General features: G+C 36.9%; 1 protein-coding gene across 1 annotated transcript in view; it reads left to right on the top strand.

Annotated features, from left to right (window-relative positions):
* TMPRSS15 (transmembrane serine protease 15) overlaps positions 1–24260 on the top strand; it is a 136134-nt gene extending 111874 nt beyond the window's left edge. The window contains exons 22-25 of the mRNA XM_059922230.1: positions 14959–15140; positions 16398–16493; positions 19688–19827; positions 24105–24260. Of these exons, the coding sequence (XP_059778213.1) occupies positions 14959–15140; positions 16398–16493; positions 19688–19827; positions 24105–24260 (574 nt within the window). The remainder of the gene's footprint in view (positions 1–14958; positions 15141–16397; positions 16494–19687; positions 19828–24104) is intronic.
* Positions 24261–24813: the final 553 nt, after the last annotated feature.

Below are 24813 nucleotides of genomic sequence, written 5' to 3'. Positions count from 1 at the left end.
TTTGGGGAAACCCTTCAAGCTTTCTCCCTTGTTGGTCTTGATATATCTCCATTCTTTGAGAACTTTTTAACTTTCTGGCAAAATAAGATGTTCCAGGTTCATCTTGTGCTTTCCCTGCCTTTGCCCTCAAATCAAGCTTTCTATAAGAAACCCCAAATCCATTTAGCTATTTTAGTTCCTTCTACATTTTAAAAAACAAGATCTTCCATGCCCCTTGCAGCTGCTGGTGTGTCCTGCTTCTAGACCCTCTCAATGGACATAGTTCTGTACATACAAATATGAACTCATAAGGATAGCTCTAATTCAAATAATATACCATAAGGTACATCCTAGTCTTTTTTCCGTACGTATTTGTAGCTCTTATCTTATTTGTGCTCTCCACAAAATATCTATGCATTTGCTCAAGCTTAGAATGGAAAAGTAGTTTGAAAATGGTGAACCCATACCACTGTGTAAAGCAAACTTACCAACTGGAGTTTAATATTTGTTTTCATTTTTTCCCACTGATATATAGCAAAATGCATAATCTTAAGGATATAATTTGATGAGTTTTGAAAATGCATCAGCCTGTATAACCCACACTCCTATCAAGACATAAAACATTTCTATCACCTGGAAATTCCTCTCATACCCCTTCCCAGTCATTACCATCCCTGAAGTGGACCCCAGAAGGGACCACTATTCAGTCTCCATGGTGGGTGGGCTGGTCATTTATAGATTTACAGTCTGGATCACATCTATTGAATAGACATATATCAATGATGAAATTACCCATAGAGAAGCCTCTTGCCAATCTTCCATTCTTTAACTTGCTCTTCAGAGAAGACCAAATGCACTATATGGATTACCTCATTTCTTATTAAAATGATTTCTTGAAATAGGTGTTAACATTTCTGAAGTAGATGATTTCATAATGAGGTATTTTGGGGTATGGCAAGAAATACAGACTACTATTTATACTTTATTTAGTGCTAAATTAATTTAACTGCACTACTATAACTCTGAAAGCCAACTTTTTAAACAGTATTGACTATAAAATAACATCGCTTAATTAATTGATAGTGCAATTACAATTTAAAATTTGGATTCTTTTTAATGTCTCAAACATACTAAATAGGTCTAGGATACAGAATCTACCCAAATATAATATTTTAAAAATTATTTCATTTCTACTTAAACCTACTCTAAAAAATAAACATCATAGGTTTAGTTAATTTCTCTATTTATCTACCTATTTTTACGGCTTAGGAGATCAGCTAATAATAAATTATCTTCTTCAGGTTGCAGAAATACTATAATACTTTTTCAAGATTATAGTAATTTTTACAGATCAAAAAAGGAAGAACATTTTCCTAGGCGAGTAGAGATTTCAAGATTAGATTAGTGACTTGTGGGTTTTTGGTAATGGCATAGATCTTGACTCCTTTTCTAACGGATTTCAAGCTTGAGTTGCTATTCATATTTTTGATAGTTAAAAATTTCTTACTGCTTCACTAGAACCTTTTAGATTTTTGCCTTTCTCATAGGTTTTACCAATTTCCAACCTGGCGTCATCTCCTTAAAATTATGCATTCTTCAAGTCACCCTCGGCCCATATTATATAACCCATTTCCTTGACATTATTCTGTTAACACTATTTTTAATAACACATTTCTTATTAGCAGGTATCTTATTATAATTATGAGTCTACCCAGAAGTTTTATTTCCTAGAAGTTCCAGTATCAGATCTCTGAAGCTAGTTCTACTTTGAAAACTAATTCATCATCTTGGATCACATTACTGTGCCCTCTTTTTCCTTATTTATTTTGTGTAACCACTTGTGCTGTTGTGGCTTTATTTACAACTCCCCTCTCTTTACCTGGCTGTTACGTGTGACCCCTGGTTGTGCTCAATCTTTCTGGCTCCTGGATTGCTTCTTGTTTTTCATATATCTATTCAGTCATTGAGCACTTATCTTGTGCCAAGTATTGTTCTAAGTTTTGGGGATAATAGTGCTCTACGGACGAACAAAGTCTTTGCCCTAATAATGCTTATATTACAGGCTAGGGCAGAAAAACAGAAACCTTGAGAAGCCCAGCTACCACAGTTGATCAGAAAGTGACCGGCAGTGGGGTAGGAACAAGATTGGAGATGTAGGCAAGACCAGATCCTAAGCCCTGGTGAGGACTCAGTTGGCCATGGTAAATGGGAAGTGAGACAATTTGAAAGGCAGAAGAGTGACATTATCTAATTAGGCATCTGTGTGGTGATTAGACTGCTGAGAGGAGCAAGGATAAAATTGGGGGGACCAGTCAGAAAGAACAATGGTGGCCCTAAGATTATGGCTGAGGAAGCTGGACAAATGTCTGGATCTCATTAGTAAGTTCAGATGCTTAGAGCTACCTAAACTTACTAGTGATCACAGATAGATAAGGAGAAGAACCAAGGATTTGGGTTTGAGCAACAGAATGAGTGTTGATATCATTTATTGAGATGAGGAAAATGGGAAGAAGCAGGACTGGGAGGGGAATAAAAGTTCTGATTTCTATATATTAAACTTGAGACTTCCTACCAGAGTCCAAGTGGTATTTACTTGGCCAATTGGCACATAGGTACGTGAATCTAAAGTTTAGAGGAGAAGTCAAGAATTAAAACACAAATTTGGAAGTTTTCAGCATATTTCTGGTATTTAAAGTCATGGCATTGGATGAGATCATCTATGGAATTACTGTTAATGAAGAAGAGAAGAAGGCGGAAGGCAGAATTCTAGAGTATTCTCAATATTTTGATTTTTGAGAAGAAAAGAGCTGGGAAAGAAAAACTGAGGAAAAGCAAAGAGTGAAATGAAAGGACAATCACAAGTGCGTGGATAGTCCTGGGAGTCAAGTGAAGAAAGGAGCTCAGAGGTGATTCCTTAAATTTCTAGAAATAATCCACCAGGTCAAATAATGATGAGGATTATTTGGCTTACTCCTGGTTCCCTGTACTTACTTCTCTTTTTTTACACTTAAACAAATAAATGTATACCTTTATTTTATTTTATTTTATTTTATTTTAACATTGTATTTATTTTTTTAATTATTTTATTTATTTTATATTTTTGGCTGCATTGGGTTTTCATTGCTGCACGCGGGCTTTCTTTAGTTGCAGCAAGCAGGGGCTACTCTTCATTGCGGTGTGTGGGCTTCTCATTGCTGTGGCTTCTCTTGTTGCGGAGCACGGGCTCTAGGCACGCAGGCTTCAGTAGTTGCGGCACGCAGGCTCAGTAGTTGTGGCTCGCAGGCTCTAGAGCACAGGCTCTGTAGTTGTGGCACACGGGCTTAGTTGCTCCGCGGCATGTGGGATCTTCCCGCACCAGGGCTCGAACCCGTGTCCCCTGCATTGGCAGGCGGATTCTTAACCACTGCGTCACCAGGGAAGCCCCATACCTTTATTTTAAAAACATGCTTCTACTTAATGAAATAAAAATACTCACATGTATGACAATCTTGTCCCGACTCATAATAAAGACTAATAATTGAACACATCCTCCCTGCCCACCGTCCTTTCACAATACAACTGCCTTTTACACACTTTGCTGTTTTTCTTTTGAGTTTCTTTATGGACTCATGGGCCTTCATTAACAGTGTATTTTATTAACTAGGATAATTATTATGATTATTATATGATGCCCAAATTGTTAAAGCTAGCTAGTGTTATCCCATTTAATGTGGCTCCTTTATTCTGTAAAAATTACCTCTGATATTCTTGAAAATTTTCTTGCTCTCTGACAATACCACCACATTTCAGGGGCATTCTAATTTTTACTTGCCTTTAAAAAAAGGAGGTGGCTATTCTCTCAGGAATCCTTTCCCATTCATTGGAGAATGATTAATAGAGACCAAAAGCTCTGTGCTGTGGGTAAACATTGGGATTGGCGGTAAGCAAACTTGTTGAGGTTGCTTTATGCTACCATTAGTAATGGTAGAACATAAAAAAATTTCAATTTATAGTATGGGGTCCCATTGATCTTTTTTAGCATATTATGTTGCTCTATCATAATTATCTTACCACATTTACTTCCCACCACAATGAAAATTCCATGTACAAATGGACAGTCTTATGCTCAGAGTAGTGAAGTTATTTACAACCCAGCACAGAGCAACATAGAGCGGAGCAGCGCTAGTTCATCCCATCCAGTGCAACATCTGTGGAGCATCTACTGTGTGCCAAGGAGTATGCTAGGCTTTGAGCTTACAGAAGTCAGGAACATGTCTTTCTGTTTCCTATCAAACTGTACCTTTCTTTCCCTTGCTACTGAGAAAAACACTCTGGACAGAGCAGGCGAAGGTGAAATGTAGCAGAAATTCAGCCAATTTTTTCTACCTAAAGGTAAGCTATTTCTGCCATCTTTAGCCTCAGCGGAATTGGGGTCTGCCTATCCAAAGGGATTATGTCCTGTTCCTATCCCCACCTGTCTTCTGTCTTATAGCTTCTCCTTGCTTTTTTGGAATGTAGATGCTTTGAAACAAGAATATTTTGAAATATAATTAAGTCCCTTTTCTTCATCTGCAATGATTTCTTGGAAGGCTTTCTAACCCCATTTCTTGGCTTTGGGTGAATGGAAAAGCTAGAAGGATTTTATATTGCTCAGTATTCCAACAATGATTACAAAGTATGGATTCTTGGGTCCCACGCCAACCTTCCAAATTAGAATCTCCAGAGCTAGAAACTAGGAATCTGAATTTTTAGCAAATTTCTCAATTGATTCATAAAATTTAAGTACCATTGGCTATGACTTCTGTACTCTCAAGTCTTTGTCCTCAGAGAGAAGGATGTAGTCATTCTAGTGGTGCTCGTGCTAATGTGGGGCTCGTGGTGGGAAAGTGAATTACATAGACACAGAAAGGTACGTGGAGCAGGACTTGGGAGAGAAGTGCAAATGACACATGTTGGAGAGATATTTCCTTTCCATAGTGCTGCTTACAGATGCAGGAAAAATAAAAACATGGGAAAGAGGCTATTTTCCATATAGCACAATAATAATTTCAGAAATCATTAAGAAGGTGTCAGAACACCATTGCTGTAAATCACATTAGACAAGTAGCTTGAAACATGCATGTTTGATCTTCATAGTTTGTGGTTCATGTATTGATTTTCTACTCAAAACACCAAAATAATGAGAGAAAATGGTGATTACTAAACTTTGCATTACCTACAAACTTTCTCATATCAGTATTATTTTTATAGTTCTCACATGGAGTACAATACTTACACAAGAGATAATCTGGGAGTTTAGCTACTGAACTGCATTATTATATCTGAACTGCATTATTTTATCATTGATTTAAATCTATAGCAAATAAACTGCATATACTAGTCTGAACTTTTATGTAATTTATTCTGAAAATAAAATATGTAGAAAGGATTTAAGGAGACAATCCTAGCATTTCTTAAAATAAATGTACTCTATTAACTTCAAAATAGAATCTATATAATGGATTCATACTCCCTTTGAGCACATTTTCATAGTTATTATTTAAATGCTATACCATTAATATAGTTAGTATTATTTGTAATTTAATATATACATACTAATATAATGCATTGGTTATATAAAATATCAAAATATAATATGTATAAATAAATATAATTAAATGCAAAGTAGGAGAAATGGTGTGGCAATTTTAAACTAATGTTTTGTAAATATGAAGTAAATATATAAATAAAATGCTGAGTAAAAAACATACAATGCTTTAAAAAGAGTAACTGTTACCTAACAGGTATGCTAATCAAGTGACAATCATGACCAGCTGAGCATTAGGAAACATACTTAAAGATGTGGTAGAGAAAGAAGCTCAGAGACAGGACACCGGGAAGGAGATTTCACCCTACCCCTTCTCCCTGAACAGGTCAAAGTGGGCAGGGGAGTCCCAAGGGACAGTGGAAGTGGGTGCTGCCAGAGCATCTGAAATTATCATTATGTCCAACTTGGCCAAAGTACTGATTCCTCTGACCTGGAAAAGGGAAAGTGAGAAGACCTTTGATAATCAAACAGGGCCTCTGCAGCACATAATGCCCTCCTGGCCCAGCACCTGGAGAGTTAAGGAGCTGCCACCAATCACTAGGAGCTGAGACATCCTCCCCTACCTGAGCCCAGGTAACCAACGGCAGCGGGAATGTCTCCCTCTCCTGCCTCCCAACCTGCCCCTCATATTCTCAGCCCCTCCCACAGAACCTGCCCACAGCTACGTGAGGCTCCCCAGTATCCTGGTGCAAGGGAAGCTTCTAAAATCAGACACTCCCACATAAAGTCTCTGCCCTACCATTTTATTTTATTTATTTATTTATTTATTTATTTTGGAATCATGACTTTATTTTATTTTGAATGTGTATTTCGTACCAGTATAGACTATAAAGCTTACATACAAAGACATCCCAGGAACAGTGAGCACCCCAGTGCCAGATTTCCATCTCCAATTCCCCATTCAAAGGCCCAGGGCTCTGTCAGCTGGAAGGGGAGGAAGCTTTCCTAGACTGGTGGAGTATGGCAGAAGCTCCCAGACCCAGGCCAAAGAGAGCCTACAGGCCCCAAACACGCCACTCTGAGCATTTAAAGAAAATGTCTACAAATGATGGAATAACCTTAACCAAATATCAGTCGTGCTCAAACACAGAGAGGCTTTCTCTGTCCCTCCATAAAATACACACAACTCATTTGTCACCACTGGGAGTGCTGGTGCTCCAATTTTCTACTTTGAAAGTTGGAAATTAAGGGAAAGAATTAAGTTTATTCTCGCTTTCCTAAACAAACTATATTTTAGGAAACCTTATAAATATAATCGATGGGGAAAAGCTTTTATATAGTTTTTTCTTTTCCTTCTATTTTTTTTTAAACATCTTTACTGGAGTATAATTGCTTTACAATGTTCTGTTAGTTTCTGCTGTATAACAAAGTGAATCAGCTATATGTATACATATATCCCCATATCCCTCCCTCTTGTACCTCCCTCCCACCCTCTCTATCCCACACCTCTACATGGTCACAAAGCACCGAGCTGATCTCCCTGTGCTATGCAGCTGCTTCCCACTAGCTATCAGTTTTACATTTGGTAGTGTATATATGTCCATGCCACTCTCTCACTTCATCCCAGCTTACCTTCCCCCTCCCAGTGTCTTCAAGTCCATTCTCTACGTCTGTGTCTTTATTTCCGTCCTGCCTCTAGGTTCTTCAGAACCCTTTTTTTTTTTTTTCTTAGATTCCATATATATGTGTTAACATACAGTATTTGTTTTTCTCTTTCTGACTTACTTCACTCTGTATGACAGAATCTAGGTCGATCCACCTCACTACAAATAACTCAATGTCGTTTCTTTTTATGACTGAGTAGTATTCCATTGTACTTATGTGCCACATCTTTATCCATTCATCTGTCAGTAGACATTTAGGTTGCTTCCATGTCCTGGCTATTGTAAATAGTGCTGCAATGAACACTGTGGTACATGTCTCTTTTTGAATTATGGTTTTCTCAGGGTTTATGCCTAGTAGTGGGATTGCTGGGTCATATGGTAGTTCTATTTTTAGTTTTTGAAGGAACCTCCATACTGTTCTCCATAGTGGCTGTATCAATTTACATTCCCACCAACAATGCAAGAGGGTTCCCTTTTCTCCACACCCTCTCCAGCATTTATTGTTTCTAGATTTTTTGATGATGGCCATTCTGACCGTTGTGATGTGATACCTCATTGTGGTTTTGATATGCATTTCTGTAATGATTAGTGATGTTGAGCATCCTTTCATATGTTTGTTAGCAATCTGTATGTCTTCTTTGGAGAAATGTCTATTTAGGTCTTCTGCCCATTTTTGGATTGGGTTGTTTGTTTTTTTGATATTGAGCTGCATGAGCTGCTTGTAAATTTTGGAGATTAATCCTTTGTCAGTTGTTTCATTTGCAAATATTTTCTCCCATTATGAGGGTTGTTTTTTCATCTTATTTATGGTTTCCTTTGCTGTGAAAAAACTTTTAGGTTTCATTAGGTCCCATTTGTTTACTTTTGTTTTTGTCTCTGTTTCTCTAGGGGGTAGGTCAAAAAGGATCTTGCTGTGATTTATGTCATAGAGTGTTCTGCCCATGTTTTTCTCTAAGAGTTTTATAGTGTCTGGACTTACATTTAGCTCTTTAATCCATTTTCAGTTTATTTTTGTGTACGGTGTTAGAAAGTGTTCAATTTCATTCTTTTACGTGTAGCTGTCCAGTTTTCCCAGCACCACTTATTGAAGAGACTGTCTTTTCTCCATTGTATATTCTTGCCTCCTTTATCAAAGATAAGGTGACCATATGTGCGTGGGTTTATCTCTGGGCTTTCTATCCTGTTCCATTGATCTATATTTCTGTCTTTGTGCCAGTATCATACTGTTTTGATTACTGTAGCTTTGTAGTATATTCTGAAGCCAGAGAGCCTGATTCCTCCAGCTCCTTTTTTCTTTCTCAAGATTGCTTTGGCTATTCGGGGTCTTTTGTGTTTCCTTTCAAATTGTGAAATTTTTTGTTCTAGTTCTGTGAAAAATGCCATTGGTAGTTTGATAGGGATTGCATTGAATCTGTAGATTGCTTTGGGTAGGATAGTCATTTTCACAATGTTGATTCTTCCAATCCAAGAACATGGTATATTTCTCCATCTGTTTGTATTGTCTTTAATTTCTTTCATCAGTGTCTTATAGTTTTCTGCATACAGGTCTTTTGTCTCCTTAGGTAGGTTTATTCCTAGGTATTTTATTCTTTTTGTTACAATGGTAAATGTGAGTGCTTCCTTAATTTCTCATTCAGATTGTTCATCGTTAGTGTATAGGAATGCAAGAGATTTCTGTGCATTAGTTTTGTATCCTGCTACTTTACCAAGTTCATTGATTAGCTCTAGTAGTTTTCTGGTAGCATCTTTAGGATTCTCTATGTATAGTATCATGTCATCTGCAAACAATGACAGCTTTACTTCTTCTTTTCCAATTTGGATTCCTTTTATTTCTTTTTCTTCTATGATTGCCATGGCTAAAACTTCCAAAACTATGTTGAATAATAGTGGTGAGAGTGGGCAACCTTGTCTTGTTCCTGATCTTAGTGGAAATGGTTTCAGTTTTTCACAACTGAGAACGATGTTGGCTGTGGGTTTGTCATATATGGCTTTGCATATATTGAAGAATCCTTGCATACCTGGGATAAACTCCACTTGATCATGGTGTATGATCCTTTTAATGTGCTGTTGGATTCTGTTTGCTAGTATTTTGTTGAGGATTTTTGCATCTATGTTCATTGGTGATATTAGTCTGTAGTTTTCTTTTTTTGTGACATCTTTGTCTGGTTTTGGTGTCAGGGTGTTGGTGGCCTCGTAGAATGAGTTTGGAAGTGTTCCTCCCTCTGCTATATTTTGGAAGAGTTTGAGAAGGATAGGTGTTAGCTCTTCTCTAAATGTTTGTTAGAATTAGCCTGTGAAGCCATCAGATCCTGGGCTTTTGTTTGTTGGAAGATTTTTAATCACAGTTTCAATCCCAGTGCTTGTGAATGGTCTACTTAATTTTCTATTTCTTCCTGGTTCAGTCTTGGAAGGTTGTACTTAAGAATTTGTCCATTTCATTCAGGTTGTCCATTTTATTGACATATAGTTGCTTGTAGTAATCTCATGATCCTTTGGATTTCTGCAGTGTCAGTTGTTACTTCTCTTTTTTCATTTCTAATTCTGTTGATTTGCGTCTTCTCCCTTTTTTTCTTGATGAGTCTGGCTAATGGTTTATCAATTTTGTTTATCTTCTCAAAGAACCAGCTTTTGGTTTTATGGATGTTTGCTATTGTTTCCTTCATTTCTTTTTCATTTATTTCTGATCTGATCTTTATGATTTCTTCCCTTCTGCTAACTTTGGGGGTTTTTTTTGTTTCTCTAATTGCTTTAGGGGTAAGGTTAGGTTTTTTATTTGAGATTTTTCTTGTTTCTTGAGGTAAGATTGTATTGCTATAAACTTCCCTCTTAGCACTGCTTTTGCTGCATCCCATAGGTTTGGGGTAGTTGTGTTTTCACTGTCATTTGTTTCTAGGTATTTTTTGATTTCCTCTTTTATTTCTTCAGTGATCTCTTAGTTATTTAGTTGCATATTGTTTAGCCTCCATGTGTTTGTATTTTTTACAGTTTTTTTCCTGTAGTTGATATCTAGTCTCATTGTGTTGTAGTCAGAGAAGACACTTGATACATTTTCAGTTTTCTTAAATTTACTGAGGCTTGATTTGTGACCCAAGATATGATCTATCCTAGAAAATGTTCCATGAGCACTTGAGAAGAAAGTGTATTCTGATGTTTTTGGATAGAATGTCCTATAAATATCAATTAAGTCCGTCTGGTCTAATGTATCATTTAAAGCTTGTGTTTCCTTATTTATTTTCATTTTGGATGATCTGTCCATTAGTGAAAGTGGGGTGTTAAAGTCCCCTGTGATTATTGTGTTACTGTTGATTTCCCCTTTTATGGCTGTTAGCATTTGCCTTATGTATTTAGGGGCTCCTATGTTGGGTGCATAAATATTTACAATTGTTATTATCTTCTTGGATTGATCCCTTGATCATTATGTAGTGTCCTTCTTTGTCTCTTGTAATAGTCTTTATTTTAAAGTTTATTTTGCCTGATATGAGTATTGCTACTCCAGCTTTCTTTTGATTTCAATTTGCATGGAATATCTTTTTCCATCCCCTCACTTTCAGCCTGTATGTGTCCCTAGGTCTGAAGTGAGTCTCTTGTAGACAGCATATATATGGGTCTTGTTTTTGTATCCATTCAGCCAGTCTGTGTCTTTTGTTTGGAGCATTTAATCCATTCACATTTAAGCTAATTATTTATATGTATGTTCCTATGACAATTTTCTTAATTGTTTTGGGTTTGTTTTTGTGGGTCGTTTCCTTCTCTTGTTTTTCCTGCCTAGAGAAGTTCCTTTAGCATTTGTTGTAAAGCTGTTTTTTGGTGCTGAATTCTCTTAACTTTTGCTTGTCTATAAACGTTTTAATTTCTCCATCGAATCTGAATGAGATCCTTGCTGAGTAGAGTAATCTTAGTTGTAGGTTTTTCTCTTTCATCACTTTAAATATGTCCTGCCACTCCCTTCTGGCTTGCAGAGTTTCTGCTGAAAGATCAGCTGGTAACCTTATGTGGATTCCCGTGCATGTTATTTGTTGCTTTTCCCTTGCTGCTTTTAATATTTTTTCTTTGTATTTAATTTTTGATAGTTTGATTAATATGTGTCTTGGCATGTTTCTCCTTGGGTTTATCCTGTATGGGACTTTCTGTGCTCCCTAGAGTTGATTGACTATTTCATTTCCCATGTTAGGGAAGTTTTCAACTATAATCTCTTCAAATATTTTCTCAGGTCCTTTCTCTCTCTCTTCTCCTTCTGGGACCCCTATAATTCAAAGTTGGTGTGTCTCTGAGACTGTCCTTAATTCTTTTCATTCTTTTTTCTTTATTCTGCTCTGTGGCAGTTATTTCCACTATTCTATCTTCCAGGTCACTTACCCGTTCTTTTGCGTCAGTTATTCTGCTATTGATTCCTTCTAGAGTATTTTTAATTTCATTTATTGTGTTGTTCATCATTGTTTGTTTGCTCTTTATTTCTTCTAAGTCCTTGTTAAACGTTTCTTGTATTTTTTCCATTCTATTTCCAAGATTTGGATCATCTTTCCTATCATTAGTCTGAATTCTTTTTCAGGTAGACTGTCTATTTCCTCTTCACTTGTTTCGTCTGGAGGGTTTTTACCTTGCTCCTTCAACTGCTGCATATATCTCTGTCTTCTCATTTTGTTTACTGTGTTTGGGATCTCCTTTTCACAGGCTGCAGGTTTGTAGTTCCTGTTATTTTTGGGGTCTGCCCCCTGTGGATGAGGTTGGTTCAGTGTCTTGTGTAGACTTCCTGGTGGGGAGGGACTGGTGCCTGTGTTCTGGGGGGTGGGGCTGGATTTTGTCCTTCTGGTGGGCAGGGCCGTGTCCGGTGGTGTGTTTTGGGGTGTCTATGGACTTAGTATGACTTTAGGCAGCCTCTCTGCTAATGGGTGGGGTTGTGTTCCTCTCTTACTAGTTGTTTGGCATAGGGCGTCCAGCACTGGAGCTTGCTGGCCATTGTGTGGAGCTGGGTCTTAGTGCTGAGATGGAGATCTCTGGGAGAGCTCTCACTGATTAATATTATGTGGGGCTGGGAGGTCTCTTGTGGTCCAATATCCTGGCCTCGGTTCTCCCACCTCAGAGGCTCAGGCCTGACAGGAGGCCGGAGCACCAAGACCCTGCCAGCTGCATGGCTCAGAAGGAAAAGAAGAACAAAAAAAACTAACAACAGATAGAACCGCAAAACAAATGGTAAAAGCAAAACTAAACAGACGAAGTCACACAAAGAAACATACACACACAGAGTCATAAAAAGAAAGAAACAAATAAAACACAACAACAACAAAAAAAACAGACAGAACCCTAGGACAAATGGTAAAGCAAACTTAAATAGACAGAATCACACAAAGAAACATACACACACGCAGTGATAAAAACAAACAAACAAACAAACAAAAATACGAACAGACAGTACCGTAGGACAAATGGTAAAAGCAAACCTAAACATACAAAATCACACAAAGAAACATAGACAAACTCACAAAAAGAATAAATAAAGGAAGAGAGCAACCAAACCAATAAACAAATCCACCAATGATAACAAGCACTAAAAACTAAACTAAGGTAAATATAAGACCAAAAACAAATCAGATGCAGAAAGCAAACCCCAAGTCTGCAGTTACTCCCAAAGTCCACCACCTCAATTTTGGGAACATTTGTTGTCTATTCAGGTATTCCTCAGATACAGGGTTTATCAAGTTGATTGCAGGGATTTAATCCGCTGCTCCTGAGGCTGCACAGAGAAATTTCCCTTTCTCTTCTTTGCTCGCACAGTTTCTGGGGTTCAGCTTTTGTTTTGACCCCAACTCAGCATGTAGGCCACCCTCAGGCCTATGTTCCCTGCCCAGACAGGAAGGGGTTAAAGCAGCAGCCGAATAGGTGGTCTTGCTCATTCAGGCCGGGGAGAGGGAGGGGTACAGTAGTCATAATTGGAATGCAGGGCAAGCCTGAGGTGGCAGAGGCCAGCCTGACATTGCACCAGCCTGAGGCGCGCCATGTGTTGTCCCGGGAAAGTTGCCCCTGGATCACGGGATGCTGGCAGTGGTGGGCTGCACAGGCTCCCGGGGTGGTGTGGGTAGTGACCTGTGCTTGCACACAGGATTCTTGGTGGCAGCGGCAGCAGCGTTAGCTGTCTATGCCTGTCTGTGGGGTCCAAGATGATAGCCGCAGCTCACGCCCATCTCTGGAGCTCGCTTGGGTGGTGCTCTGCCTTCTGTGGGCACACAGAACAGAAATTCCCTCTCCTTGTGCACCCTGAAACAACCATCTCCTGCCTCTCCAGCAGGTCCAGACATTTTCCCAGGCTCCCTCCTGGCTAGCTGTGGTGCACTAGCTCCCTTTAGGCTGTCTTCACGCAGCCAACCCCAGTCCTCTCCCTGGGGTCTGACCTCCAAAGCCCGAGCCTCAGCTCCCAGCCCCTACCCGTGCCAACGGGTGAGCAGACAAGCGTCTCCGGCTGGTGAGTGCTGGTCGGCACCGATCCTCTCTACCCTACCATTTTTAACTGTTAGCATGCAGTTTGTGCTAATTGTAAAATCCATAGAACAGTGTTAAAGGTGAAATGAGATGACGCAAAGTGTTTGGCACTACACTTGGCACAAAATAGCTTCTCCATAAATGGGAGTTGTTTTATTGTTATAAAGCACTTAGTAAGTTTCCTCAGATTTTAAGGCAGTGCGGTTATCAGCGGATGCTTACTGGATGCTTGGGCATTCGTCGGCTTTTCTGAAGACTGCTACTTGATCAAACGTAATCCTTTAGGAAATATAACAATGTAATGAATAGATAGATGAAAAGATAAACAGATGGACTTGAAATAACTTCAGGCTCTTTATATATTTATATATTTGTAGGTGACTTGTATTTTAACATTTGAAATACCATGTTAAACTAGGCATTTGCAACTACTGAGAATTAAATCACTAGCTCTGCTCTAATTGCAGTTATTGAATTTTGGCTTCATTGTGAATATGGCTCAGATGGCTTAATTCCAGCTGTTCACTGGTAATTTCTTGGCGTGAAGATGTTGCAGGACAATAGCACATTTAGGAGTCCCTGTACACTTTCAGATTCTAATATACTCTCCAATTTAATCTGCCTATAACACAAATGTTATCTTTTACCAGTACATTATCAATGGTCAACACTGTGTATGAAAAATTATTCGAGTTCATTATGTGTGGAAATTACTCAAGCTCATGTATTAGCTTATAAACGTCATAATAGGTTTTATTGCTTATGTGAACTCTGTGTGAATTCAGTGACCCCCTAAACAGGAGATGCTGCTGAACCTCCTTCCATTGTTACCATAGCTACTGTGGTTGCTGAGGGAAACCCTGGACAAAGATGTAGTCTCCACACTGGAATATGATCTAAAGCAGTGTTTCTCAAACCTGGCTATGCATTACCATCAACATGGAGATTTAACTGAAAAATGAATTGTTAAAATGCCCCTCTCCATCCCAGACTCATTAAACCAGAGATGGAGAAGGGGGAGCAGGTAACAGTGTTATTTAAAAGCATTCCAGGTGATTCTAATGGGAAACGGAAGTTGAGAACCACAATCTAGAACCAGAGATTAAGAGATGATTTAAGAGAAGTTATACAGATTAGCACAAATTAAGGCTTCCTCTATGATCCGATCAGAAAAAATTGAAATTAAAGAAATATTTTTAAAGAAGAATTCTTCAAAGAAATTCAAGAATATTTGAGGATGGGAACACATAATTCTGAAATACCTACTGTGAAGATCTCTAGAAAGTAACTGTGGTGGATGGAGAGTTTCTTAGTCTTCTTTTTCATAAACTTTAGGAGAAATTTAGAGCCATCTAAGTGGAAAGCAGTCCTAGGCCTGCATATGACATCGAATCTGACTTCTCCTCAAATAGAAACTCGGTTGATAGACCAAATTGTCATAAATCCACACTACAATAAACGGAGAAAGGACAGTGACATCGCCATGATGCATCTTGAATCGAAAGTGAATTACACAGGTAAGAGAAATCGGTTTTAGTCATCTTATCTGCCCAAATTAATTCAAAATTAGATTTGAAATATCAGTACCAGTGCATTAATAGTCCATAAAAGTTGGATAATTTGTTATAGAAATCACTATAATTTAAATGGAATTGGGGAATGTAGAGAAACACATTAAATTACCTTCATCACGGTGCTTAAATCCAACTTTCTAGAAAATTGAACAGTAAAATACAACTCTCAGAGCCGTCTATATCAGTAAACTCCAAGGAGCAGCCCAGAGATAATAGGCCATGCTCTATTGCACGCTGTTTCTCATGGGAAAGAAAGATAGGTCCATCTACCACAAAGGCCAGAGTAGGACAAAGTGAGAGACAAGCATATGTTCAAAGAGCGAAGTGAGTAAGAATGGTCATTCATAAAGGAGATTCAATAATATTAATAAAATGGCAGATGGAGGACTTCCTCCAAATACCTAAATAAGGTGCAAGAAATCACCTGAGGGAGTGAACTTTATCCTGAAGGGCTCTGCTCAGCTCCAGCCTTTCTCTGAAGAGTTTCCCAGTGCCCAGTCAGGAAAGAGTGCATCTCTGTGCTCCTCTGGCATTCTGTCTCCGCATGCATGAGAGCACTTAACAAAGGCAGATGATTGCTGCAGTTCGTTGTATTAGCCCTATCCTTTTATTTACTTTTGTGTCTGCCTTGGGTTTTACTTGTCATGGATGTTGAATAAATGTTAGGAGGCTTGCAAACTGTTGGAGAAAGGCTGAAAAAGTCAGCCACCAATGCTAATGCCTCCATAAGTACCCTATAAAACAATCGCCTAAAAGCTTTTTGAATGTGGAGATAATTGGGGAAAATTTACAAAAACCTCAGAACATTTGCCCAAGTTTCTCTTAACTGACCCTGAAAAAAACAGCCTTACCAAGATTTTCATAGAACTGGAACCACATTCTATTAAGTACCGTGATTATTTAAAAATCAAATGTAAATGACTAATTCCAGAACTAGGATGTTGTGTACATAATAATAGAGTCATAGAGACAATGGAGAGGATCCTAAAAGGCCACCAGTGGTACCTAATCCACTGTCAAAGAAGTGCTTCTCTGAAATGCTTCTTTCCCCTAAGACTGATGTCTAAAAAATGTCCAGGCAGGATAAAATGAAAATACAAGTTGTTTTTTTAGATGAAATGTTGAAAATGATTGATTTTTTAAAACTTTTGGAAATGAATGTGTGTCTGTTCTTGTTTTTGTTTTCTTTCATGTTTCCAGATTATATACAACCTATTTGTTTACCCGAAGAAAATCAAGTTTTTCCTCCTGGAAGAATTTGTTCTATTGCTGGCTGGGGGACACTTGTATATCAAGGTAAATTATCAGACTCAATAGAAAACGCCTACTAGTAAAAAGCATGCTATTACTCTATCCTGTGAATATTTTCAACATTTAAAAAAACTCTTATACTATAACAATTTTCTGCAATATCTCTTAAAAGCACCGTCTGGCTTATATTCATATGTTGTATATTTGTATAGTTAAATTTTTTTCCAAATTGCATGGAGCATATTATAAAACTATGATTCTTATTAGAGGGAAATTCAAGCATTCCCTAAACTCAATATCTAATTTTAGTATTATAAACTCTCTGATGAAAATATATACCTATTGAAATGAATATAACCAAAGGCTACAAAAATGTATTTTTATAAAGCATATGGATAAAGTCTCATCAAAAGCCAAATTATTAACTGTTACATTTTCCAAATCAATAAAACTATTTGTATTTATCATATAAATGTTTCACACTCACATTCCCTAATATGAGAAGGGAATCAGTTTCAACATGCTAGTTCTGCCTACTGACAAGAAGACTCAGATATGGCATGAATCTTACATTGAAGACTATAAATTAATAAACCATTGACTCACCAGCATTATTTCGTAGCATGCTTTCCAAAGAATATCGAATTATGTTGTACACCTGAAAATAATGTAATGTTGTATGTCAATGATACCTCGATAAATTTTTTTTCAATGTCCTTGCAATATTTCATCAGCTCTAAGATGTACATTTTTTCACATTAAACTATGTAAAATTAAAAAATGCCACAGTTAAATAGGGAAATTTACTTTCTTTCTTCATGGCAAATAAAGCATGTCTTACAATGGAAAAGAAATAACCAAACTTTTTTTTTTTAAAAAAAAGCATTCTAGTACTTCAAACCCTCTAAACGTAACTGCAAGGTTCATTGGTTTCAAAATTCCTAATAGGAGTTACTCCATCTAGGCTAGAGTTTGACCACTCACTAATAGTTAAGCAAAAAGGAACAAGCACTATTGTTGGGTGGAAAAACCTGGTCTCTAGAGTTACAACAGGTCATATCCATGATATTTAAAAATCCTAATTGCATTTAAGATGAAAAGGCACAAAATCTTACGGAGAGGTGCATGTCCCAGAAGCAAAGGATTCACAGCTAAAATATCCTTACTTCTTGTAAAAGAGAGCATAAGATCTAAGTCAAACCCTTGCCTGATGATTCTGACAAAGGTTCTCCACTGCAATTACGTTATGTTGTTGAAATGCTTCGTTTCTGCTGCCCGTAAAGTATATTGAAGTCAAAGTCTGTATATTATTGTATTTCCTCCACTTGAAAAATGTCATGACTTATTAAATTTGAAATCTAAAGAGTAAAAATGATTTTTAGATAGATATTTTCTCTATCAGACTTCAAGCTAAAAGACATTTATGACCACAATGTACTCTTCAAAAGCAAATTATCTACTAACAAAATTTAAGACTCTTTATTCCATAGGAAATTATTATTTTTTTAAGAGTTGAGTAAACTTGCTCACATTTGCTTATTGTTACTAAAGATATGCATTTAATTGACTTAGGAAAAGTCTCTAGGAGTGGTATGGAGCCAAGAAAACAATCTGCATCTGAGATCAATTTCATTTAGGAATAAACAGATCACTTTTAAATACTTCCTGGGTGTGGCAATTTTAACAAATTTTATGAACTTTTTCTTAGGGTTTCCAACTACTTCGAAAACCCCAGTTTTTCCCCTTTGAGTATACTACACTAATTAATTTTTTAAGATCATGAACATGTTGCTTACTAAGAGAGAAAGAAGTATTATTTGATTAAATTAAGGCAACTAGTAAATTTAAATAACTTTACTGACATTTTTATGTGGGTTTTTTGGTATGAATATGTATATTTTCAATTATCCTCATGGTAACTCATGTTGACAAATATCAAATGGAAGAACACTGCTCAAATTTTTTTCTACCAAGAAGTTTTATCATATATCCAAACAATTTTTTCTTCCTTGACAAGCAGCAACATTTTCTTTGATTTTTATTATAAAACTAATTCTACCAGCCCATCCTCAGTCTTCATAGAACAAATGACAGTGAGATGCCGAAAGTTCTCCCCCATCTTAACCTCTCTAAATCACTTTTTAAAATTAAAGTTCATTGTCAAACTTTAAAAGTCATCCAGCCTCTGAAGTCACTGGCACCAGTTGGTATCAGCTCCCAACTTCATGCTCGCTGTCATACTGGTACTTTGAAATTGACCACGTTTGGAGTGTTTACAACAGGCAAATTGGCAGACAATACACAGTGGGGCTTTGTTTTTATTTCTTGAAAAATCAGTTATTAAACATTTACCAACACACCGCTGATTACACATACATTGCTTTGCACCTATGTGCACGTGCGCGTTTGTTTCTTGTCTTTTTAGTGTGGTGATGAAACTTAGCTAGAAATGAGGGCACATACATTTTTGCAACAACACTGGCTGTCAGATGTACTAGGTTATTTACAACTTTCTGCCTTTCTTGAGAAAGCAAATAGAATTGCTAATTATTAGAAAGTGCTTATCATGTACCTTTTCTGGGCGCCCTAGACACCTGCTTTTTTCACATCCCTCTTGGGATTAGTATTTCGGTAAACAGAGATTCATGCTTCCAGTAGATGAGTCATTTTGTGAAAAACATGGAAGTATACTCTGCTACTAAATGCCTCCTTTCTCTTCCCCTGCACGTGGATGACAAGCTGATTGCCCTGAGACCAGGGGCACAGTTCCTCTGAGCTTCGTCTCCTGTTCAGTACGCACCTGTTTGCTCATTCAGCCCCACGAAGGAGCTGAATGCCATTATAAGGGAGCACCTCTTCAGGTGCCAAATGAAAAGCACTGCTGGATTTCTGAGACTTTGCTGATTTCCATGAATGAAACTTTTTGTGTTGGCGGGCTTTTTTCCCCCAGAAGCAATGTTGTAACCATTTGAAATTACTGAAAATACCTAAAGACCGTCTAGTCCAATCCACCATCCCTGCTAGCCCTTGGGAACTAAAGAAGTGCTTTACTGTTACCCACTTGGCAAAATCTGCAGATGGGCTTTATTATGTGCTTTTGGCATTTAGTTCCATTACGTATACACACAGTACTCGGTAATGAGAGTGAACTGTTGAAATAAAAAAGACTGATGGCGGCTCCTTCAATGATGCATGTTGATCACTTCTGAGTGGCTGGCTGCATTATCCATTTTGCACAGGTCCTCCCGCAGACGTACTGCAAGAAGCTGATGTTCCCCTTCTATCGAATGAGAAATGCCAACAAGAGATGCCAGAGTATAACATTACAGAAAATATGGTGTGTGCAGGCTACGAAGAAGGAGGTGTAGATTCTTGTCAGGTAAATATGTAAAACCGCTCACCCAATATTTCCAGAAAGCATTGCTACATGATGAGTTCATCACTCAACAATGATTAGGGAGTGCAGAAATCATCAGGGTCTTAATTTCATTTCTTCATTTACAAAACTGTGACTTTTCACTTTTATTTGTGGCTTATTTGCATAGTACCCCTGGGTGGACCTGAGCATTAGAAACAGAACTAATTTTTATCAACAAACGTTACAAATCAGATGTCTTTAGAGACTAGGCATAACATGTGGATGTGTCTGACTGCCAGGAAAAATATGCAGTAGTGGGCCTGGGGGTGAGCTGGAGAGTATGTACCTTAGCTAGAATCATTTATTTTCAAATTTCAAATTCTTTAAAACCCTATTCAAACAAATCAAACAAAAACAGGTCTGTGGGCCAAATTGGCCTGAACTCCTCTAATTCTCAACCCTGATTTAGAGTCTAGCCCAGGTGTCCAGTGACCCAGAATAATTTCTGGATGAAAACCAACCTGGAGAGCCTGCAATATGTTTGAAGTATCACTAGCTTTTTTTTTTTTTTTTAACAGAATAAAAAATGATTTATTTAAAAATACAAATACTTTGAGAATAACATTAAAATAAGTAAATAGAAACACTAATAAGTTGGCATCCAGTGTCCTAAAGAGGTTTTCAACTGGAACTTTTTAGAGAGGTGTGATTTTTTGCTCATTCTTTTGACTTGTGTGACTTTCAAAGAAAACTCTTACCCACACACTAACCCTCATAGAAGATAAAAACTTTTTTTTTTTTGCTTTTGCTTTTTTTTTTTGAATTTTTGAATTTTATTTATTTTTTTATACAGCAGGTTCTTATTAGTTATCTATTTTATACATATTAGTGTGTATATGTCAATCCCACTCTCCCAATTCATCACACCACCACCACCCCTGCCACTTTCCCCCCTTGGTGTCCATACGTTTGTTCTCTACATCTGTGTCTCTATTTCCACCTAGAAATAATGTAGCCATCTATCAGCTCCATGAAATCTATATACATTCAACAAATAAAAAGTAAATTCTGCTAGATTTTAGATTTATAATTAATTTTTAGGTGCAGTATGGACTAGCCATGAAGGCATGGATTCTGTGCTCAAACTACTTTTTTGACCCTTGCTTTAACACTTACCAGTGAGTTTGCGCAAGTCACTTAGGTATTATTGAGAGGTTTAAAAGAGGTAACACGTGTAAGGCATTAAGTACACGCACAAAAATATTAACAATTTTTATTATGAGATTTTGTAAATAAATTTTGGAGCATATTTTCTATATTTGAAAATTAATAAAATATTAACGCACTAACATCTACTGGATTAGATTAAAACTGATAGCAGTACTGAGCAAATGAATAATCTACAAATGCAGATGTAGCAATCTATACTGTGAGGAAATGGCTTCACTTTGTTAAAGTGTAAACAACTTGTTATCTATATGAACACATACTAATACATATGTCATAATAATTGGACTGAATACAAGACTTTAACAGACAGTTAAACAGGTGGATCCGAATATGTGTTCTCTAGTGAAGCCAATGTCTCATGTCATCTTAAATGTTCAGCTTAGTTTTACATTTATTCTGCTTTGATGACACTTGCATATTCAAGACGAATAGGATAGCATTATTGTTTACAATTTTTCTCTTATACTTTCCTTTTAAAATGAAAAGTGTACTAAAGGTAAGATATATTGCCACTTAGAGGGAGATTTATAGAATTATTGCTCAGAAGGGAAATCAGCTGTACAACTTCAATTAGAGTTAATGGGGGTTGTGTGGCAGACACCTCATGCACTAGGTAGAAAATATGACTGCTGATGTTAGCGATGCTTGGGTTACATTAAGCCAGCAACTCATGCCAGATCTCTGAAATCTCATATTTGGCTCCAATTTCTAGAGAGTCTAAGTATGTTATTCATTAGCAAGTAAGAAAGCTCCCACACAAGGCAATACTTTGTGTAATATAATGTTATCATGATTGAGTAATCGATAGTCTAGAGAGTTACATGATTTTCTTTGTTCATCTTTAATATTGTGTTAAAAAGGAGGACTGATTACATAAGGATACATCATTTTAAATTATGCATATGTTACTATTGACATATCACTTGAATAAGTTCTTCAAAGCATTATTTTTTCCCTATAGTGGTGAAGAATTTGCCTTATTAGTCATTCACATGTTCTTGAATATCTTCTGGCTTCCCAAAGGCTTGTGCTTCCTAGGCAGCTGTTTGGATTTTAAGGCACCATGAGTGGCTGTCGAAAATCCTCTCTTTATAAAACTAAGTGAATGACACAAAAAGCAAGCCCATTCTGCTGACTATTCTGAGACTTGTTCTATACACTCCTGGTTTTCAAAGTGTGGCCTCCAATCCAGGAGATCAGCATCACCTGAAATCTTGTTACAGGCACAAATTCTTGGCCCTGCCAGAGTCGCTGAATCAGAAACTCTAGAGGTGGAGGCCCAGCAATGTCTGTGTGAGCAAGCCCTCAGGTGATTCTGATGCAACCCAAGGTTTAAGAACCACTACCCTAAATAAAAATGGTCTCCAACCCTTATACTCAGATGTTCAGTCAAAGAAGTTAATGATTTTTGTTTTTCTTTATAAATATAGCATCTCCGTAGAAACAAATTTTAGGTTAATACTTTATGGTCTGGACATTCACTCATATTTTTGAAGTACTTACACATCTCTGAGATAATGCAAGGAAATAACTTCATTGAACAAATCAGAAAATGAAGGCGAAGAGAAGTAACACAATAGAATTGAAATGGTGTGTGTAGTTAGATGATGGGAAGTGATAGACCCAGACGTAGGTCTCTCAAACAGACAGACCACTCAGCTGTTTGGCCTCAGGCCTGCTGGTGGATTCTTTGAATAACAGCCACTGAGCCAGTATGTGCTGGGTAATTTAAAATCCTTGTTCAAGTAATCAACGTCTGGATTCTACTGTCTTTTAAAAAATATGAAATTATTTTTGAAAATATGAAGCAAACCAAATGACTCCTTTTTAAAATACTCAAACATTTGAGGTTTATTTTTACTAACTTTTAAGTCACGTATCACTTTGAGTCAGTATTTATTCTTACCTTCAATTGACACTGTTCCGTAAATATTTCTGAACCATATTATGAACTAAGGGCTTAGGATGCAGAAGTACAATCACAATCCCCGCCTTCAAACAGCTTGAACACATTTGTTACATCTAGAAAAGGAGTAACCCATGGTTGCCAAGGAGATTTATTCTCCTCTCCTCAGGAGAGAAAGGGTGATTTTCTAGACCACATTTTTTTCCCTTAAATATAAGTCCCAAAGGTGATAAAGAATCAGGCAAAATATCTCTCAGGATACTTTTTAACATAAGCTTAGCTGAAATATTCTATTGTACCAGTGATTTACCAAAGTACACAAGGCTTTAAATTCCTTCATAAATATAAAAAAGAAAGGATTAATTTAAAATGCTTTCACAATTAATGTGGGAAAATATTTGTCAATTCTCTGTCATTAAATAACAGTACTATACATTTGCATTATATTCATTTGCATTACACAGGAATAATCCTGTGGAAATAAAATCTATGTAATTAACTCAACTAGGAATTGCTATAATTAACATTTATGAAAATTAAAAGCATTTCATCAATTAGGATAGATGAAAATGTGTGCCTATCACTAGAAATTATATCATAAATGTGCCTATTTCAGTTGAAATATTGTTTTTTTTCAAATCTGACTGTGCTTTTCTAATGCCAAAAAATTAATGCTGCCCAGGAGAACTAAAATCAACTTTATGTGTGAGTTATTAGTTATCCTAAAGCACATAATGTAGAATATTGTCTTTCCACAAAGCCCCTCATAATACTTAGGACATACCTCCTTTAATAAAAGGATTAGCTTTTAACATATATTTTGGTTGGGATGCTCTCAGAGTTGTGCCTTAGAAAATTTCTTGGTACCCATTAAAATGCCATACTTAAAGCAAGGAAGTGCTTGCTATAAGAGTGAATCATAAAAATTACATATAAATTTTGTTTTAGTTGCCATAGTTTCTCTGTGCCCTTACTGAGCAGCGAAAGTTTCTAATTCTTGACCTAGAGTGATGGTGAGAATATTTACAGATGACTTGCAATGGCAATTAAACCATATTTTTGACCTTCAGTTTTAAACTCATTTGCTTAAAATATATAATATATATATATTTATATCAGTTGATCACACATCTACAATTTTCTTTTGCAATTTACTCTTTAGGGGGATTCAGGAGGACCACTCATGTGCCAAGAAAACAACAGATGGTTCCTGGCTGGTGTGACGTCATTTGGATACCAGTGTGCACTGCCTAATCGCCCAGGGGTGTGCTCCCGGGTCCCAAGGTTCACAGAATGGATACAAAGTTTTCTACATTAGAGTGTTTCCTAAAGCTAAGATGAAAATCAGGCAGTTTTCCCATTCCACTTTAAGAAGCATGGAAATTGAGAGTTTTGAAAACAGTCGTTTCTAAAAGCCTTGATTCTTTACCTAAGCCACCGAAATGCTGGGGGAAAAAAACAAAAACTAATCTTTACAATACAAAGTAACTTTAAAATAATAAATTTTGATTTTATTGTGAACAGTTATTCTTTCACAGATATTATTTCCTTTGTTCTTAATCATTATTTTTATCATATTCTCTTATTTAAAGGAATGTTATTTTAAAGCGTACACTTAAAGTTTAAGCAAAATTAGGAGAAGCAAAATAAACTATTTGCACAAAGTATGTTATTGTTTAAAATAGACTGTTGTAAATTATCTAATTCCAGCTTAGATCACTATTATAAGAATCTCAATCATTCTCCTGCTTTTCTATCCAAATGCATTTCCAATCCAACTTGAGCACATCCTTAATATTTTCCCCACTTATCAAAAATATTTATTGTAGGCTCATGTCACAGACCTGAACTAAATCGATTGCACAATTCTC

This window comes from Balaenoptera ricei, chromosome 4, assembly GCF_028023285.1.
Source record: "Balaenoptera ricei isolate mBalRic1 chromosome 4, mBalRic1.hap2, whole genome shotgun sequence".
Taxonomy (NCBI): Eukaryota; Metazoa; Chordata; class Mammalia; order Artiodactyla; family Balaenopteridae; genus Balaenoptera; species Balaenoptera ricei.
The sequence above is the reverse complement of the archived record's forward strand: the minus strand, read 5'-3'. Positions and strand labels throughout refer to the sequence as shown.